Raw genomic sequence first — 21,486 nt, forward strand, 5'->3', positions numbered from 1 at the left:
TGTGCAGAGGTGGCTCCAGGGGAAGAGGAGCATCCGGAAGAAAACCGATCACCGGAGCAGTGAAACAGCTATCGCTAGACGACGCGACATCATCGCGATCACACCGATCGCCGAAGCGACCCCAGTTCGACGACTCCCCCTCGGAGGATGAAGACGAATGCTACTATGTGTCATTCGTAAGTGAACTAAAGAAGCGCCGGAGACCACAACCCAAGTGCCAAATACACATCGACGGGTCCCCAGCGTGCGGCGTCATTGACACGGGAGCCACCGTGAACGTCATGGGAATCCAGCACTACAAAGCACTGAAACCAAGACCCAAGCTAGTTCCGTCGAAGGCGCGCATACTAACATACGGCAGCCAGGAACCTCTCCCGCTACGAGGGAAAATGACGGTCCAAGTAAAAGCTGAAGACAACGAGGTGACGACAACGTTCCACGTAATAGACAAAGAAGCAGACCTGCTGGTAAGCAGCAACACAGCAGAAGACCTCCGCCTCGTTGCGTTTGCGAACGCCGTCAAAGCACTACAGACCGAGGACATCCTGGAAATGTTCCCCACTCTTTTCAAAGGTCTTGGCACGATCAAGCGACCACCAATCAAGCTACACATCGACCCCGCCATCCAACCTATCGCTCTAAGACACCGGCGGATACCGTTCCACTTGCGCCCAGCTGTGGAAAAAGAACTCAACCAACTCGAAGAACAAGGGGTGATTGAGAAAGTCTCAGGGCCGACGCCGTGGGTGTCCCCGATGGTGATAGCCGAGAAGCCACGCCAGCCAGGCAAAATCCGCATCTGCATTGACATGAGGATCCCCAACAAGGCCATCCGACGGGAGCGGCACCTCACCCCAACAGTAGATGACATCCTAACCGATCTGAATGGGGCCCAATGGTTCTCTAAGTTGGACCTAAATGCAGGATATCACCAGCTCAGGCTTGCGGAGGAAAGCCGCTACATTACGACATTCTCGACACACCTGGGACTGAGACGGTACAAGCGACTAAATTTTGGCATCTCATCCGCAGCCGAAATTTTCCAAAACGCAATAAAGGAAATCCTAACAGGACTTGAGGGAGTGCTGAACGTCAGCGACGACATCCTGATTCACGCAAAAACCAGCGAAGAACACCACCGTAGGCTGAAAGCCACCCTACAAAGACTCACACAATATGGAGTCACTCTACACAAAGACAAGTGTCAGTTCTTCAGAAAATCAATTGAGTTCTTCGGATATGTGTTCGACTCAGACGGAGTGAAGGTAGACCCCCGCAAGTCGCACGCCATCAAGAACGCGCCAGCACCGTCAACCGCCTCCGAAGTAAGGAGCTTCTTAGGGATGGCACAATACTGTGCCAGGTTCATACCCAATCTGGCCACAATTGCGGAGCCTCTGAGGAACCTGACGAAGAAAGACAGCTCGTGGAAATGGACTGAAACGGAAGACAAGGCATTCCACCGGATCAAAGAGGCCCTCCTAGACAGTACCACAATGGCCTACTTCAACACGGCAAGACCCACCGAGGTACTAGTGGACGCCAGCCCAGTGGGCCTGGGAGCTCTCCTGTCGCAAGAATCTGAACCAGGAGTTTGGGCCCCGCTGGCGTTCGCAAGCAAAGCCCTGACAGCAACAGAGTCACGATACTCGCAAATTGAGAGGGAGGCCCTGGCAGTAAAGTGGGCGTGCGCCCATTTCCACCTCTACATTTCTGGTCACCCATTCAGAATGGTGACAGACCACCAGCGCTGATACCTCTATTCCGTGGGACCGCTCCACATCCACCGCCAAGAATCGAGCGCTGGGCAATCCAGGTTCAACAGTACCAAATGGACCTAGTATACCGACCGGGGGCAAAGAATCCGGCGGACTTCCTGTCACGCCACCCCCCCGCAGAAAAGTCCAACGATACTAACCCAGAAGATCAGACCGAGGAATTCATCAACATGCTAGCAACAGGCGCTTGCCCCTGCGCGCTGACCGCTGACACCATCATCTCCCACTATGACAGCGATGCAGTCGTCAGAAGGGTGAAGGAAGCCGTACAATCCGGAACGTGGGCAAACTTCCTAAAAGATACCAACGGATGGGACGAAGCAGACAGAACACGACTACAACAGTACTGGAAGGTCCACGACGACCTCAGCTGCGCAGATAACGGCCTCTTGCTAAGAGGGACTCGCGTGGTCATTCCCAAGGTGCTGCAAGAGAGAGCAACCACCCTGGCACACGAAGGTCATCAAGGCACCCGCAGAATGAAAGCGAGGATGCGAGAGAAGGTATGGTTCCCCAACATGGAGGAGAACATCGAAGCCTGCGTACGAGAGTGTCAAGCGTGCCAAATCACGAGCAGCCCCGAGACACCAGCACCGATAATAACGGAGGAGCACGCCCCGTCACCATGGGCATGGTTAAGCCTGGACTTCGGCAGCTTCCCAGACGGGAGAGTCACAGTAGTACTAGTGGACAACTACACTAAATACCCCATAGTGGAAACAGCAGCGTCGACCAGCTTCGCGAACATTCGCCCCATCCTCACCAAAACCTTTGCTTTGTTCGGCATCCCAATGGTCATCAAGACAGACAATGGGCCCCCGTTCCAGGGTCACGAATTCAAGGAGTTTCTGAACAACCTTGGCATCAAACACCATCGAATCACCCCACAATGGCCACAAGCCAACGGTGAAGCAGAACGCTTTATGAGAACAATAAACAAAATACTGAGGATATCGTCAGCGGAAGGGAGTGACCCGGAAGAAACACTACAAGCATTCCTAAGGGAGTACCGCAGCACGCCGCACAGCACCACCATGCAATCACCGTGGGCGTTGATGTTTGCAGGCCCTCGGAGAGACCTACTACCAATGGCTGATGGTTGGGCTCCCGAACCATACTCCCCAGCAAGCACCCAAGAAAGGAGAAGAAAGACAAACGAAAAGGCAAGTTGCAAGAGGAGAGCCCAGACAAAGGCCCTGAATCCAGGAGAGACAGTGCTAATCCGAACAAGGAGGCCCGGAGGAAAGTTCAATACCCCATTTGAACCTGAGCCCTGGATCATAAAGGAAACCCACGGAACAGCAGTCACAGTCAGCCGGGACGGAGAAGAAGTCACGCGCAACGTATCGTGGTTCAAGCCGATACCCGCTCAGAAAAGACCGAACTCTAGTGATGACGTGCCTGTAACGAGAGAAGAGCGAGAACCTGCAGCCGCAAGAGAGAGTCCGAGCATGTCCCCGGACACTGCAGAACACCCATATTCACCCTCGCCAGAACCTCCTCAAGAACCGATCCCTCCGAGAGGCAAGTGGCAGTATAATCTGAGATGCAACCCACGGCCTAACCATAGACTGGCTGATTTTGCATGTTGAACTAGTTTCTATAGTTTTGTTGAAAAATCCAAGTTGGGAAGGGATGTAGCGCTCTAGTGCTCCGAGGGTCTCAGGTTGAGCCCCGGAAGCACTCCGCACCATGTATCACTTTCTGGCCAGGCGTGGCCAGAAAGCTTTAAATAAAGGGACCGAAGTCGCTCGGGACTTCCGGTCCACACCAGCCCAGCAAGAGTGTGTGTGTGTCCCTCATTGCGCCAGGCGCCGCGCTATACCCGAGTCTAGGCCCCAGAGGCCTCACAGTGTGCAGCTCCTTGGCCACTGAGATGGGCTCTCAACATTGGGCCTGGCTATGAAGAGGACCCCCCCCCCTCCATTGAGATATAACTGGACAGCATACGGTGGGCGGGACAGCGAGACCCTTTCTCCTGTGGGGGCCTGTGCAGGAAGCTATTTATTTTTTATTTATTTATTTAGATGATTTATAGAGCGCTTGAATCTCCGCGCTGCTGACAGTAGAGGCAAGAGATCATAACAATTAAAACAGGAATGTCTTCAGTTTCTTCCTAAAGCTGAAGTAGTTGTGGGTGAGGCGTAGTGCCTCGGGTAGCAGATTCCACATTGTGGGCGCCAGGTGGGAGAAGGCTTTCCCTCCCCACTTGGTTTTCTTGAAGCGGGGAATGAGCAAGAGGCCTTTGCCTTCTGAACGAAGCCTGCGCGAAGGAGTATATATGGTAAATTTTTGGGATAAATATATAGGGCCAAGCTGATGGAGGCCTTTGAAGACTAAACAACACATTTTAAAATGGATGCGTTTACGAATAGGGAGCGAGTGTAATATGCGAAGGAGGGGGAGGGAAGGAGTGCGACGAGGAGCGTTGGTAATCAAGCGAGCTGCTGTGTTCTGGACCACTTGAAGAGTCTGCAGGGCAGAATCTTTGGCCGAGATATGGAGGGCGTTGCTGAAGTCCAGACGGCTCAGTACCAGGGCATGTATAAGAGTCTTGTGAGTAGTGAGGGGAAGGAAATGAAAAACTTTCCGCAGAAGAGTGAGGGCATGGAAGCAAGAACGTTTCATGGATTCTATGTGCTCCTTCATGTTTAGCTTATTGTCGACCAGTACCCCCAAATTCTTTACTACCGATTTGGGCGTTGGGGCCGACCCAAGCTCTTCCGGCCACCAGCTCGGGGACCAATTGGTGACTGCTTCCGTGAATAGCATAATTTCAGTTTTGCTAGTGTTAAGCTGAAGGAAATTCTGACTCATCCATGCCTTAATTTTTAGCATGCCTTCGGAGAAAATTTCTTGAATATTAGGTGCATTGGTATCGTATGCCTGGAGTAGTTGTGTATCATCTGCATAGGACACTGGGATAAACCCAATCTTCCTAAGCAGTGTGGCAAGAGGGTCAATATAAATATTAAAAACGGTAGGGCTAAGGCATGAGCCCTGTGAGACTCCTTTGGTAACAGAGGTAGTCTTAGCTTTGAAGGGGCCCAGATTAACTGTTTGAGTTCGGTCCTTAAGGAAGTCTGTTAGCCATTACAAGGCCGTGTCCTGTATACCTATGGTGTGCAGTCTATCTAGGAGGATCCGGTGTGAGATGGTATCAAAGGCGGCGGATAGGTCGAGCAGTATAAGAATAACTGCTCGACCCCCATCCGCCTGCAATCGGATATCGTCTAGAACCTTGACCAGGGCAGATTCCGTACTGTAACGGGGTCGGAATCCCGACTGGGTGGGGTCCAGGCAGTTGGAGATCTCAACATAAGATGAGAGATGTTTATTAATGTGTTTCTCCAGCAACTTGCTATATAACGGAAGCAAGGAGATGGGTCGATAGTTTGTAATCACATTCGGTGGAAGTTTAGAATTTTTCCTCATTGGTATGACTTGTGCGTCTTTCCATTCCTTCGGGAGTTTGCCCTCAGTGATCGGACTACTAAAGACAACCCCCAGAGGTCCTGCTAATTCTGTTGCGAGTGTTTTTGCAATTTTCGCCGGGATGAGGTCTTTGGGAGATCTTGATTTAGCTGATTTAAGGAGGATTTCGGTTTCACCAATGGTAAGAAAGGGAAATACTCTTAGAGAGGGCTGAGAGTGCGCAAGGGGACTAATAAGTAGTGTATCTGTATCTGGCTCTCGGGAACTGGGGGAAGAGAATTTAGAGTAAATGTCATTAATCTTCTGAGTCAGATGATTGGCGATGTTGTCACAAATTAGTTGGGATGGTTCGTCCTCAGGGCTGCAGGCTTTAGGATTAACGAGAGAGTTTAGAATCCGGAAAAACGTTTTGGAGGTGTTATCGGCTTGCTCCAATTGGGATGCTGTATGCTTTTTACGGGTGTTTTTTAGATTCTTATGGTATTTTGTCAGCATCTCTTTGAAAGTGTCCCTGTCTGATTGTTCTTTAGATCGACACCAAATACGTTCCAGTACCTTACATCTACTTTTCTCTGCCTTCAGTTCTTGTGAATACCAGGGAGCTTGGGGCGGGCGTGCTAAGGTGGAAGCCTTTTTTATGGGTATGGTGGCGTCTAGCGTAAGATTATTAGCAACGTGAAGGGATTTGAGGTGCTCCTCAACTGTACTATCGGATGACTGGGGGGAGACGTGAAATGCCTCTGAGAAGGACACCGGTGAAAGTTTATGCTATTGCCTGAAGCAACGCGTACCTGGTCTTTGATAGGAATATTCGCCCTGGGACCCACTAGATCAAATGTGATCATGTGGTGGTCCAACCAAGTTAGAGGAAACGTTTGTTTATAGATTAAGTCCATGGAGTTTGAGAGTACTTGATCTAGCGTATGACCTGCATTATGTGAGGGTGCATTATTTTTCTTAATCAGGCCGAGAGGGGATATTTCTCTAAGAAAATGCAGGGTCGCTGAATCAAGTATGTTTTCACTGTGGATGTTGAAATCTCCCAGCAGGATGAATCTATTAGTGGAGATGACATGGGGAGCAATCATCTCTGAGAGAATAGAAATCGAATTGGCCATAGGGCCAGGGGGACGGTACACGAGTGCGCCTTTCCAACTAAGTTGTGAATGAAGATCTATTCTATAGATAATGGCGGTCCCTCCACCTGCTTTCCTGGGTCTATCTAGTTTTAGCTGGGGCGGAAGTGGTCTTTAACCAGGTTTCTGTGATAAACCCGAGGTCCGGGCTCGAAGAGGAAAGAAAGTCCCAGATGAGGGTCGCATGTTTGGGGAGAGAGCGCGCATTGACCCTATTTACCCTCAGCAGAGGCAATAAACTGTGGCATAATCAATGCTACGCCTTGGTCTCAACGTGGCATGTTCAGGTCGTGTGTTACTTCCTGGATGGTGCTCCATGAACCTGTAATTATTATAATCATTGAAGAGCTCGGATGGTGCGAAGGAAGTGGTGACTGAGGCGGCAGTTGCAGATTTTTCCTTCGAGACGGCTTTGTGTGGAACTTATACACCCAATGCACGCTGGTAACTTGAGGTCGCTGCCTGACCCCCCCCCCCTGCTGGAGTGGTGGGGCACAGAGAGCGTCGCAGTACGCATCAAGACCTTTTTGAGGAAACTGGCCCGGGCACCTTCCGCTTCCACAATAGCGAGGCTCCACTAGAGGTGGGTAAACCAGACGTCAAGCAGCCAAAAATCAGTTTTGGGCCCGCAAAAAATGGTGCCCGGGCCAAGCAGACGGGGGCAGGGGCGCAGGAGGAGGACAGCGCCAATGGATCACACGGAGCAGCCTTGGAGCACATGTTGCAGGAAATGAGGCAAGGGTTTGCGACGGTTGTCGACAAAGTAGATCGAATGTCCTCGAGAATGGACGCTATAGCCCACAAGCTGGATGCACACGACGAACGCATAGCGGAAGCAGAGAGACGTATCTCGGACAACAATGACCTCACGACTGGCCACTCATCCCAATTAGCTCAAATGGACAACATTCTGAGAACTATTGCAGCCAAGAATGAGGATTTAGAAGCGCGCAGTCGCAGAAACAATATTCGCGTAGTAGGTATTCCGGAATCCATGAACACAGGCAAAATGGAGGAGTTCGTTGAGAAGATGTTGCTTTCTGCGGTGGGACAGGATGATTTCTCTCTGCATTTCATCGTCGAAAGAGCTCATAGATCGCTGGGTCCACGACCTGTACCAGGAACGACGCCACGGCCCATCATCGCCCGCCTCCTTAACTATCGCAACAGGGATGTGGCTGCTCGCAATAAGCAGTCGTTGTCCTATGAGGGCAACACGTTCTCCATCTACCCTGTTTTCACCCCGATGGTGCAAGAGGAGCGCCGAAAATTCATAGACGTTAAAAAGAAACTTCGGGATGCACAAATAGACTATGCCCTTTTGTATCCGGCACGCCTTCTGGTAACTCTCCGAGGCAAACAAACATTTTTCACTAACCCAGGGCAAGTGGAGGACTATTAGAAATCATTAAAACAGCGAAACCAAGACCATGACAGCCACAATGGATCGCAGAGATCGTCCCCGGCCAGAGAAGATGGTCTCCCACATTGAGTGACTAAGAGTTGTATGGTACTCGAAGCAATGTGACTACCAAGTAAGAGATGTGGAGACACCATTTATAGTGTAAAGTAAGGTCAGGTGGGCTCCAGTTGTCAGATAATATTGGAATCCGGACCACCTCTCCCATGCTGAACTGGTATTGCTGGCTCAGTGATGAGATTGCACTGGGAGAGGAGAACTTGTGAGGTCCTCTAGAGTACGCCCCCAGAGGGTTTACCCCACTATTGGACGGCAGCAGTCCGGCTGCCTTTGACCTAGCTTTTGTTGGGGAATGTTGGGGGAAGTGAGGGAGGGTCGCGACATACTGGCAAAATTGGGTTACTTCAGTGGGTGGAGGGTGGAGGGGAGGAGGGGACGTTTTGGGGACTGTTGGTATGTTTGATGCCTTCTAATTGTATGCTCCATAGACGGACTGTTCAGAGATACAAGGTAGCTCAATTAGGATATGGCACTGTGAGACTGAAGTGTTGGGTGCGGGTGCGAATGGAATTCCGACTCTCTCTTCCACTGATTGAACTGTGTAGTGATGGGTACAGCAACAGGGGCTCTTAGTAGTGCACTTAATGTCATCACTTGGAATGTGAGAGGGCTGGGGGACCCCCGAAAAAAAGACAGGCCTTGTCTTATCTTGACCGCCATCAGGTACATATTGCCATGCTACAGGAGACACACTGTCCTCGGACCAACCCTGTTACTTTTGGGAAAGGGTGGGCGGAGCCTCTGCTTTTTTCATCCTATTCAAGTTATGCCTGTGGCACTGCGATATTGGTTAGAAAGCAGGTGCCCTTCCATTTGGCGGGCTCTCTCTGCGATGCGGATGGCGGGTATTGCATGGCGTGGGGTAGGCTTGGTACCCAATCGATATTGCTGGTGTGCTGTTATGGGCCTAACATAGATGACCCGTCTTTCTTTGATAACCTTTGGTCCAAGATATTTGATATTGATGCTACAAATATCATCTGGGGGGTGATTTCAATGTCACATACAATCCTGGTGCGGACAGATCACATTCAGCTTTACACCACTACACAAAGGCGCAGTCAGTGCTTAGGGACATTAAGGAGACATATCACTTGGTGGATGCTTGGAGACATAGTCACCCTCAGGTCCTGGAGGGTACGCATTTCACAGCGCATGCTCAGTCATGGGACAGACTGGACTATTTTTTAGTATCTAGAGGTCTTGCACCCGCGATTACAGGCACAAGGCACCTCGCTAGGACCTACTCTGACCATGCACCAGTTATCATGACGCTCTCCTCTACAGATTTTAACAACCCGCGCAGTCCCTGGCGAATGAATCCCTCCATTCTGTTAGATGTAGTCTTTCAGGAAGAGCTAAGGGAGGAAATTCTCCGGGGGGGGGGGAGGCAAAACAGTGAGAAAAGCATAAACAATGGCACTGCTTGGGGATGGGTAGCATCGACTAGCCCATTCTTCGCTTACCCCTCGTTTATATGTGGTCTTTTATATGTGCACTATTTGATTCAATTCCTATGTATATTCCCTTTTTGACTCATGTACTGATCTGTTACCTTCGTTTACCTCAAACTGTAAAGCGCTCTGATATCCTTCGGGATCCAGTCCGCGCTATATACAACTTTATAAAGAAATGATGGGTTACAATGCCACCCAAGCAATTGCTGGTGGTTAGAGAAATTGCAAGCTTTCCTCCCATTACCTTTTATGTGTTTGATGTACCAACCTAAGTAGCACAGGTATGACCAGATATGGGTCCGTGCTCATGGTGCTTTAGGAACCAAGTTACATCTGGCTAATGAACTCAAATCAGGGCAAAACCGGTCATGGGCTGCTTGTGTTAGGGTTCAGGGAGGACTTGGCCTTGTAATTGGGACTGGACTGTTCCAAGGAGGAGCAGGGTCAAGACTGGTTTTGATACAGCAGGGTTCAAACTGAGATGGCTTGGTGAGCAAAAGAAAGATATCTTAGGATGTCACTCCGAGTGATTGCAAGTGGTTACATAAATTGTAAGCATTCCTCCCTCAGCTTTTGTGAGTTTGAGAGCCCACGCATTCTCTACAACCCCTACCCCACTCACCATCTCCTGATTGAAGCCCTCCTACTGCCTTCTAACTTTTAGGATCATCAAGAGGTTTGCAAGCATGACTTTCTGCTGCAGAAGGCACCGCCATGGCTTTGGAGAGAGGCTGGGCTAGTAAAACTTTAATTTAGACAAAGCTAGGAAACTTCTGCAGCTTCTGGGAGTTAAGTTTCCTGACTTATCAACCTTTCTTACCTGTGTATTTAATATCGGGGTGTGCAATGCCTAGCCTGAAAACACAGTTAGGACCTGATTATGATTTTGGATGATTGATTTAATACAGTTGCCATGGCGTGTAAATTTAGAGATGTCCGCCAGCCACTCTCACAGAATCTCCTGTAAATGCATTGGAAGGTTGGTCGATGGCTCTTTCAACATTATGTTTTTATTTTTACAAAAACAGAACCCAAAGTAGAATGTTCTTTTTGAAAATAAAGAATTGATGAAAAAAAGTTTTAAGAATGATCAAAGATGTTCCATTACACTTCTGTCGTCCCATCTCCCCACTCCAAAACCTTACACACAGAGTAAACATGCCAATTCAGATTCTCAAGCACGTTAATTTAGCTAATTCTTTCTTGCAGCATCGTTAGTATGCTGCTTAGCCCTAAACCATAATCACCTCTCATTCCTTAGAAAATCTATTGCCAAGAAATGAGAAGTTGGACATACCTCACCGGTTCTGAAATCACCATAGCTTTAGCTCCTGCTAGCTAAGAGCACTTGAGGGCAATCTGTTTCACTTAGCTGTTCTGTGCACCTTCTACTTTCTTTTCAGATTATAAAGTTAGGCAAATTACTTACTACAGTTTCTCTACGAGTCCCAGCACACAGCCCCTCATATGGCCTCCGCCCCTGAGTGAACAGCCGAAAAAGGTTTCCAGAATGTGCATCTTTTTAATGGAAAGAACTGAGGGTGATGTGGATAGGTAAATGTTGACAGAGGGCAAAGGGCCATTGAGGCGATTATCTCCTTATTTGCCCTCTTTCGGACTTAATTTATGATACCCATATTTTTTGTCCATTTGACATACAGATGAAGGTTTACTTCAGACTGCAAAGTACTTGACGTAAAATCGTTACTGAAAAGAGTGGTTGTTCATTGCATGCATGTTCCATCCTTCCAGCGAAGTGAAACTCATAAGTGCTATCACATTTGCTGTCTATCCTATGCTTGCTGTTTTTCATAGCCCCAACAAATACACTTATTCACAGTTGATTTCATCACAGCACATGTTTCCTTAGAGCCCTGTACTCCAGACTCTACATTCAAACACAACAGGCATATCTATTATTTTATTTATTTTTAAAGAGGAGTTGGCCTAACGGCTTGGGCTGTCGACCTCGAATCTGGGGGACCGGGTTCGAGTCTCGGCAATGACGCTGAACATCCTGTAATTCTGGACAAATCACTAAGGGCCATATGTAGGAAAATACTATTTACCGATTCTAAAATACTGAATTTTACCAATTCGGTATTTTAGAATCGGTAAATGGCATGTAGCTAATGATTCGGTAACTTTTACCAAATCGGTAACATTCGGTATTTACTGATTCGATATTGACCGAATCGGTAATTCCCATTCATTTCCATGGGCCTGGAGGCCTATAGGAATGAATGGGAATGACCAATTCCGTAAATACCGAATCGGTAAGAGGGGGAAGACTAACAAGGGTGGCATGGTGTCACATTGCACCCCTGAATAGTGCATGGGTGCACATGTGGCACACATACATGCCCTAAGGGCATGTATGTTTGCCACATGGCACTGTTAAAAAAGCACAAAATTGCTTTTTTAACGGTTTTCGTTACTTATCACCAACTTGTAGTTGGTGGTAAATAACGAATCCTTAAATGTGAAAAGCACTCACTTGAGTGCATCCTACATTAAGGATTCGTTAATTTACCGAATCGGTATTTAAGAATTCGTAATTTACTGATTCCTTAAATTACCAATTCGGTAAATTACCGAATCCTTAAATTAGGCCCCTACATCTCAAATGCCTAATACCGGGCGGTAACGGCCAAAATTCGGTAATTTCGGCCGTTACCGACCGGTATTGGGCTACCTACATCGGGCCCCTTAATCTTCCCTTGCCTAACAAAAATATAATGTAATTGGTGCTATGTAAAGCTCTCTGATACCCGATTCGGGTCAAGTTCGGGCTATATAAAACTCTCTAAAATATATGACGAGGTTGTGCTCTTTTTCCCCATTTTGAGGGCAGAGCATTCTGTCCATGGCTCCCAATGTGTTGTGAGTCAGTGATTGCTTAGTGCTGCGCAATAGCATTGGGGAAGGTTTGTGGAGGTTGAGTAGTGGATCTGCTGGGAGGTGACTGGCGTCCACAGCAGCAAGGAGTTGCAAAGCTGTCAGGCATGCTGACCATCCCTCACCTTGATAAGTAGACTTTTACCATAGTTTCAGTCACCTGGATTGTTGTTTGGAAGAAAGCATAGGTCTGTCTGTAGAACAAGGAAGTGAGGGGGGCACCTTGATGATTTCAAATTGCAGTTTTCTCTAAAACACTGCTCAGAAAGCAATGTCCTGAAGTTATACTTGTGATTGTAGAAGACCATTATTTTACAAGACTCTCATGTTGTCTCGCAGACCCGGAGCCTAGTTGCCGGGCAATTACGACTTTCCCACTTCCATACCCTCAACTCAGGCCCATAATAGCTACAGAAGGTAACAACCTTTGTTGCACACAATTGCAGGCAATAACAATGAAATTGAATTTCAAATTCTACAATAAAAGAGCAGCTTTTCCAAAATCATAAAAATACATATTTATTTGGCGCCCTATGGTCATAGAAATGTATATCTTTTGGATGTTTTTCTGCGGGTTTGAATTGTATTACTTGTAATTAATTTTAGCACATATGATGCAAATGCAGTTTTATTGAGAATATGTATCCACTTCTAAATTTTGTACTGCTCGCCCACACTAAAGTAGATCAGCGGGCAACCAAACAAAAAACTCAAAGGACAGAAAAAAGTTAGTGCTTACAGTAAAAAATAAGATGTAAAATAAAATATAAAGGAAAAAGTATAAAAGAAAAAAAGTACACCCGGAAGAAGAAATTTACAGAGTGTTAATAATAAGAATATGCCATAGATTTAATTTTGTAGTAGAGAATATGAAAGCTCCCTGTTCACTATCATCTTGTTGAGTAATGAATGTAGAAATGCCTATGCAAAGAGCAACACGAGAGCCAATTTCACCAAAGTATTGCTGGGGCCCAGGTAAAATGCTCAGATTTTCCAAAATAAAAACTGGCAGAGTACACAGTCATAGAAGTAACTCTACTGAGACAGCATCTACTAATTATAAGAAAAAGAACTGTATCACATAACATCCATCACAAGGGAGGGGGAGGACATAAATGAGAGCATCATTTTAACTGCCGTCCACATACTGACCCAACGATAACGTGAATTTATTATTATACACTAATACAGTTCAATATTAATTATATTGCATTATTATACAAAAAGGTTTTAGCATGCCATGACTGAGTTAAATAAATCTGGACTCCCATCAAATCCAGGACAATTGGTCATCCTAGATCAACTCCCCTGTCATAGGAGGATTTCCATCCAGGTTACATCACTCAAGTGGAAGCTGTGAAAGTAAGAATGCACCAAATATTTTACTTCGTCTTACAGTTTATTTTGACCTTCAGAAATATTGTTAGTAAAGCTTCTTTAAAGTGACCTTTCAAAACTGTGTGTATCTGACGGACAACAAGAAGTTTGAGGCAGTAGAGAATTGACAGTAAGACAATCAGGCTCTAAAATCAGATTGTCGCTCAAAGAGTAATTCATCTTTGTAGAGACTCTGCTAGGCAGGCCTAAACTTCATCTCGGAGTGTTTATAGGAATAGTGCCCTCCTTTGCCCGTCCGCCAGTCGATACCATCAGCTTTATTGTTGTTATCGCCCAGCCAATATTTTCCATTTAAATTGGAATGGTGACAACCGTTGTACCACCAGGCACCCTTGAAGGCCTCAGCACAGTTAAGGACATGCTTATCGTTGTCTTGGTCTTTTGTTGAGAAGGGGCTGCCCTTATGTTGCGATAAAGAGTCACCTACGAAACGATAATAACAGCAGTAAGTAAGGTACGTTTCTAACGGGACGTTTAATCACAAGCAAAACTTTCTTTGCAAGGAAATCAGACCTTCTTAAAAAAGCATTATAAGCTGTCCATATACCATAGTGTTTATTCAGAAGAAATTCTGCTATACCCCTTATTTTGGGAACATTTATATAGTATAAGACTGCTTCAGCTTTTGACACAGAGACATAAGCTATTCAAACCACAAACTTATTCAAGCATTGGCAAATCCAATAGGTCTGGCTTTACATTGCAGCTTTTTCACTTTGTCAATTCTTATTTTGTTGTTTGTAATTCTTTATTGTTGGAGCAGTTGGCGGGCCCTCTTTAGCAATGAAGAAAATATGCGCTAAAGGCAAAAATATCTGAGACTCATTACAAATACCTGCATCCTCCCTGGGAAGATAATGGCCCGAAATGTAATAATAGTAATAATAATAATCCACATTTGTAAAGGGCACAACGTAAGGGTCTCTAGGCGCTGGGTGCCGTCGGGAAGATTAAGCAAGCTATTGCCCAGAGTCACATGGTGCTGGGCTAATCTGCCGCCGGTGCCGGGGATTGAACCATGATCCCCAAATTCCGGAGTCAGTCGCCCTAGCCACGGCGCCACACCTCTACAAATCTCCACAGTATCTCCAAATGAGTTAACGAGGATCATAAGGCAAAATCCCGGAAATGGGGGAAAACCTGCCAAATTAGGAAGTGTTAGACCCTCTTACCCAATTACAGGGATTGGTCCTATTAACCACGTGGGTGTTCCGCTGAAATGGAAAAAACTCAAAAATATAATGAGACAGAATATAAAAGGTACAAATATTTTTGGGGGAATACAATATCATTTTTTTAAAGTATTGTTATGTATAATATTGTTTCATTAAACATAGCTGTATAACATATTGCTTTTTAATTAGTTGGATAAATATTAGTTATTGAATTATTAAAAGTAATTAATAATAAAATAATAGTAGTATTTCATTCTGTTAGTGTGGTTTGTAATTCTTAACTTGAATTTCTTAGTAATGATTTAATTAGGAATATTTATGTTGGTAGCAGGTTTTTAGTATTGTAGGAATTTAGGCTGGGAAGTTATTTAAAATGTGAATGAATTATTTTAATAGTTATACGTCTTTTGATGCAATGCCATTTAATAACTTACATATTTATGTAGAATATTTGATTGCTATTTTAATTATTTGTTGTTTTCGACTCATTAATTGGCTGTTTAATTATGAAAATTGTTTAAAATATAATAATAATTTTAATTTTAATTGTATCTGATAATTAACCTAATATTAGCATGTTTTCATATTTATATATTTTTTAAATAATCTTAATTGTCGGGTAGAATGTTTGGGGAGTAGGGAGGGAAGAGTATGAATCATAAAAATATAAAAACAATTCTATTTATTTTGCAAGTTATTTGTAATATAAAAATTGCTTTTTTACAATTTAATTTGATTTATAATTAAGATATAGATATATATATGTGTTTTAAATATGTTTAATTTTAATCTATAATTAAATCTTTAAAAAAAACAAATAGGAGTTGGAATAGTAAACTTGACCTATCTGAGGTCCAAAACCTTTCCGACATTTGCTTATATTGGGGTAGTAATAGTAAATGTAAACCCTTCAAAGCCTTAAACTCTCCCTACTGTTGCTCTGATTGAAGTGGAATAATAAACCTAACCCCTTCAAGTTTCAACACCTTCCCTAATGATGCCTTGATTGGAGTGGGAATACTAAATATACCCTCTCCAAAGCCTACACTTTCCCTGCTTCTGTTTAGATAGGAGTGGATAAAAAATGTGATGCCTCTGAAATATAAAACTTTCCCTATTGCTGCTCAAAGTAGAGCACGTTTGGTAAATCTAACACCTACAAATTCCAATACTTTGCCTGCTTTTGCTGATGTTGGAGAAAGAATAATAAATGTAACCCCTCCAAAGACAAACACTTGCTCTACTGTTGCTCAAATTGGAGTGGGGATAGTATATCTAATCCCTCCAAAGACCAAAACACTTTCCCTTCTTTCCTTAGATAGTAGTGTACATAGAAAATCGAACTCTTTTTTACACTGGAGTGATGATAGAAAATCTGACCCATCCAAACTCAAATACTTTTTTAACATTCACATTTGTCCCCTTATTTTTTAAGTTAATTGCAATATAAACATTTTATTTTCTGAATTTCATTAGATTTATTTAATAACTATGTTTTTATTTTAAATATGTTTAATTTTATTCTATAATACTTTTTTTTAATTAGGAATATTAAATCTGACCCCTCTGAGGTCCAACATTTTCCCCTACTCTTGCCTATGTTGGTGTGGGAATAGTAAATCTGAATACTTCATAGCCCAACATTTTTCCAACTATTGTTTCGTTAGCATCGGTTATATATATTGTATATATTTTCATTTATTATAATATTTATATTTTAATGCTGTTGGCCTATATTAACTTTTTAAAATATTTTTTTAAATTAAATTTTGCATTATATAAGGACACATATACATAAATCAACAAAATGAAAGATAAGAAACATGATTGTCAGCATCATTTCTCTTGAAGGAACATTAAATCTTCCATGTAATAATATTGAAAAGTGAACTTAAAGATACAGACATAGACTTGGGGAAAAAACAATAACACAGAGAGGTGGGTGGGTGGAGGGAGGGAGGGATTGGGGTAGAAGGTCTACTAATGCATTCTGTACATTCCAACATATCGATTACTTTGTAGATGCGTCAAGTTGTTCCTGTGATATTACCTTGTAGAAATAACCTAAATCCTATCTGGAGCGGTCGGGAGTATGTGTATGTCTAATGTGCAGCTTCTGAAGATGGGTGTGAGGAAGTTGTAGTTGGTGATCCATCCAGCACTGGCCGCTGCGTGGGAGAGAAGGTCAGTGAGGTCTGGTGGACAACGTATACATGCCAAATATCCCTGGGTCGCGAGTTTGGGGGCTGGAGCGTAGCGTATATTTCAGTTTGCAGATTATAGAATGTCATGCTTCGCAGCCAGGCCTCCTGCTTAGGGTAGTGTTTGGCTCGCCTGATATCGCTATCTTTCTTTTCGCCAGCAACAGTGATATGGCTATAAACCTGAAGTAGCACAGTTTCACACCACTCACTAGGCACAGCAGGGCTAATTTAGGAGAGAGTAGGAGCTACATGGAGAGTATGTCAGTTAGCGTTTGGAACACATCCACCCAATATGGAGCGACAGGATGACATATGCAAGTCATATGTGCAAAGACCAGTTCCACGGCTTAACATTTTGGCCAATTTGATGATTTGGTAGGGTCATACTTGGCCAGCTGCCATGGGGTAATGTACATCCTGTGTGAGAAAATAGACAATTGATAATACACCCAGGGAGGAAAAGTATGAAAAGCACAACAACCAATTAAAAAACACCAGATTAATTTTATTTCTAAATGTACATATTCATATTAAAAATATTTAATGCAAAACCATGAAAACCAAATGATTATAAAAACAATCATATATAAATAATGTATTTATAACTCAATTGCACAAAAAAATAGTAAAACAGTGGCGAACAATATAAGTCATCGACGCGCGTTTCGGCGTTATCACAAGAACGCCTTCATCAGGAGCCACAATCAAATCTGGAAGACATATGTAAAATAAATTAAAAACATGAAGGAGTCCTATCAGGACTTCTCTTATTTAATTCAAATACCACTGCTCAAATATAAAATGATTAGTTTGTACCTTATGTGGCTACATTGTTTAGCTGCATTTGTAGGGAGTTATTGGTATGCAAGCACAGCTATATGTACATGTATTGTTATTTGCATAATGGGAGTTTGACACGACTCCTTCATGTTTTTAATTTATTTTACATATGTCTTCCAGATTTGATTGTGGCTCCTGATGAAGGCATTCTTGTGATAACGCCGAAACGCGCGTCGATGACTTATATTGTTCGCCACTGTTTTACTATTTTTTGTGCAATTGTGTTATAAATACAATATTTATATATGATTGATTGTTTTTATAATCATTTGGTTTTCATGGTTTTGCATTAAATGTTTTTAATATGAATATGTACATTTAAAAATAAAATGAATCTGGTGTTTTTTAATTGGTTGTTGTGCTTTTCATACTTTTTCTCCCTGGGTGTATTATCAATTGTCTATTTTTCTCACACTGTTTATTTCCCTGTATTACGAATTCAGTTTTTGAACAGGGGGTCCTTGTTATTTACAGTAATGTACATCCTGTGCATACGCTTAAAATGTAGCAGTTTATGTCTATGGTTGGGGGAGACCCTCTTTGTTTGTTCTTGACAGTAAGCCCATTCCTGATCCGTTAGTAGTTGACACAGGTCCTCCTCCCAGTGGCTTTGCACCCCTTGGTCTTGCACCTGTTTGAGTACCATGCACACCCGATATAGCTTGGTGACCAAATGTGCCCTGTCTTAATCAGCTATAAGCAGTGTAAGCGGTGCAAAAACTTCTGGAGGAGAGGAGAGGAGAATGAGGGGGTGGCTGAGCGGAGTGCACCAATCAGTCTGGTCGCTATAAATGTGTCCATTTATGACATTTCAACTTGTGAAAGCAAGTCCAGCATGTTTATAGCCCACCCGTCAGGGAAGAGTGAGCCAATAGTGCACAGCTTTAGCTTATTAAGGGTGCACTGTACAATTGTTTCAGAGGTAAGCGGCAGGAATGGATTTTGTTGCAGTGCCTGTTAGGTGAGTATAAGAAGCCTGTACCTAGGAGCCGGCTCAGCTTGCGCCAAGCCCAACAGGTGGTAGATAGGGGTTTTTTGTCATTGGGGTCGAACTGCATGCCTAGGGGGAATAGTGCACCAAGTGGAGTGGGCGCAGCCAAGTCTCGTTCGGGTTTGGGAGAGGGAATGCGGGCATCTGGGTAAAACCAATGTTGGGGAAACTGGGCATGCACAACCAGATAGTAAAGGTGTAGATCCGGGACTGCAAACCCCCCACTTTCATAAGAAATTGTTACGGTGTCCCATGCTATCTGCGGCCTACGTCCCGCCCAGACCAAACGTGTAATCAGGCCCTGCAGCAGTGTGAAAAAACATTTGTGAGTGGTATGGGTATGTTAACAAATAAATACAAAAATGGGGGAGGATTCATTTTAATGAGGAAAATACTGCCGGCCATAGAAATCGATAGTTGGATCCATATCTTGACCTGTGTGGTGAGTTGTTCTATGGCCGGTCCATAATTAATACGTATAAGTTGTTCCTTGTCCCTATGTAAAATGATACCTAGATATTTGGTAGTTTCTGTCACCCATCGGAGTGTTAGCTCATTTCCTTCCGGGTTAGCCGAGTCAGTGATTGGAAACAATTCCTATTTGTCCGAGTTAATACGCAGCCCGTACATGTCGCCAAACCTTTGGGATGCTGGGATGTTTATACAACATAACTACATGCTTTAGTTTTATGTAAATGTAATGTATTGTTGCAGAATTATGCACATGGCACTCACATATTATTGTTTTATTAACTGCGAATATTGATGGTAGGTCTGTAAGGTTCGAATTCACTCTATTGAGATGGATAAGAAATGTCAAATGCAGCTGTCTCTTTAAACGCGACTCGTGCGCAGAGTAACATCAGATTTAACCACACCCCCTAATGCACATCACACTCTGCAGTTTTGCTAACACGGCGTGAGCAATGGCGACCTGCCGGTAAACCTGCGATTAAATCCAACAGAGTACAAATGTGGTAAGCTTCTTTGAGCAACAGTAACATTATGGAAGCATGTTTTCTAGTAGACATTTTCTATCTAATTGCGCGCAGTATCGGCAAACTTGCTCATCGTGGCTCATTTTGATCGTTATAATAATAGCAGAGCTAGCGATTCACTAAATACACGAGAATCTTTTTGCGTTTAGAGTCCATCTAATGTATACAGTTTGCTCCGTGTCACCTTTAGATTTTTATACAACAAGCTCGTCACATATAGCATTTAATGAAAAATTATCCACTCGGCATAATACACAGTTTTCTAATGTATAAGCGTTAAGCATATTGATTTATCAGTTCTGAAGTTTTGTTTAATTTACTTTCACTGATGGACTAACCTGGTGATGAGTACATGTTCATGTGGGCCGGGATGCCCGCCACCCCTCCCAACACCAATTCCCCATGGGAGGAGACAGACACAGATTTGAACTTTTGGAAGGCGGGGGGGCCTCACGACCCCCCCGGACGTATTTATTAAAATATGAAACAAAAATGTAAAACTTTAATTTAAAACGTTTCATGAATCATGTACAAATTCAACTTTAATTACATCTTGATGAAGACAGGTTTTCCAGGCTAACCTTAACAAATCTCTAATACAAAGGTTTCCTAGCCGAGTCTAGCATCCTGATAAATGCATTACATTTTGAATTTGTACAGCCTAACATTAATGGCCAACGGCAAGGTCTTAACCGGTGCCAGATCCCTATCACCAACTTCCCGCCCTCACGGTGTGAGTGGCGCATGCGCAGAGGACTTTACCCTCGCAGCCAACTGTAACTTCCCTTGGCGTGGGGGCCCCCTTTCACTCGACGCCATCTTAAGGTCGTCTTAGTTCGTGTGCGAGGTATCCGTAAGAAGGACAGCGTGGACTCCCCCCTTCCCCACACTCTCTTCCGCCGGAGCGGATATCCGGCCCCCGGGAAATTCGTGGGAGGGGCCTATAGCCGTCTCCCCCTGGAAGGGGCCTATGGCCGTCTCCCCCTGGGCAACCCATCCGTAGTGGGTGCCGCCCCCCCCCGTGGGAGGGGCCAATAGCCACCTCCCCCCGGGCGCTCCCATCCATAATGGGTGGCGCCCCCCCTAGGGACCTTGAAATCACTGCTCACCGATCATGACCTTACCGCCCGACCAAAGTATAAATACGACAATTGTTGTACCTACTAAGGAAAGAAAAAACTATGCCTAAATTTGCAACAGCTTGATAATTCACCGACTTCAACATTGCTACAAAGGGAAAAAGGTCCTAAAGCAAAACACAATCTTTATTGAATGCATTCCTTTACGTCTCTACAAAGGAAAAATATCCTACAAGCAAGTATTCAATTACATGCATACCTCGTCATACATTCATGATGCAAGAAATGACTGTCATACATTTTTAGTACATCAAATAACACCAACGATATTTCTTTATTTCACAAACTCTGCAACAAGGGGGTTGGTGGGTGGGTCAAAAAAGTGCAGCTTGTTCCCTTGAGGGCTCAGGAGCGACGAGTGGTGCAGCCTTCAGAGCACAGGAACAAGAGGAAGCTTGGTTGGATTCCCGCACTATTTATCCTGCTGCGGGAGGGCGGGTCCCCGCCTCAAGCACGCCCATCAGTGCACGGACTTCCGGGCGGGTGTTTAGGACAACCTCTTTTGAGCGGGAGGAGCGTGTTCCGGCCACGCCGCTTCGGGCATACCAGCCGGGACC

At 44.5% G+C, this 21,486-nt stretch overlaps 1 protein-coding gene across 2 annotated transcripts in view; it reads right to left on the minus strand.

Moving 5' to 3' along the window:
- The window catches only part of LOC147710455 (ficolin-1-like), an 844,448-nt gene that overhangs the window by 583,719 nt on the left and 239,243 nt on the right, over positions 1-21,486 (minus strand). Inside the window, exon 10 of one of the 2 annotated variants that reach the window (XM_086921141.1) lies at positions 13,565-14,005. The exons of the other annotated variant lie outside the window; for it this stretch is intronic. Within the exon in view, the coding sequence (XP_086777267.1) occupies positions 13,758-14,005 (248 nt within the window). The 3' untranslated portion in view covers positions 13,565-13,757. Of the gene's footprint in view, positions 1-13,564; positions 14,006-21,486 lie in introns of those variants that run through there. 2 annotated transcript variants of the gene reach the window in all.

Source organism: Lissotriton vulgaris, chromosome 5 (genome assembly GCF_964263255.1).
Source record: "Lissotriton vulgaris chromosome 5, aLisVul1.2, whole genome shotgun sequence".
In the NCBI taxonomy this organism is placed as follows: domain Eukaryota; kingdom Metazoa; phylum Chordata; class Amphibia; order Caudata; family Salamandridae; genus Lissotriton; species Lissotriton vulgaris.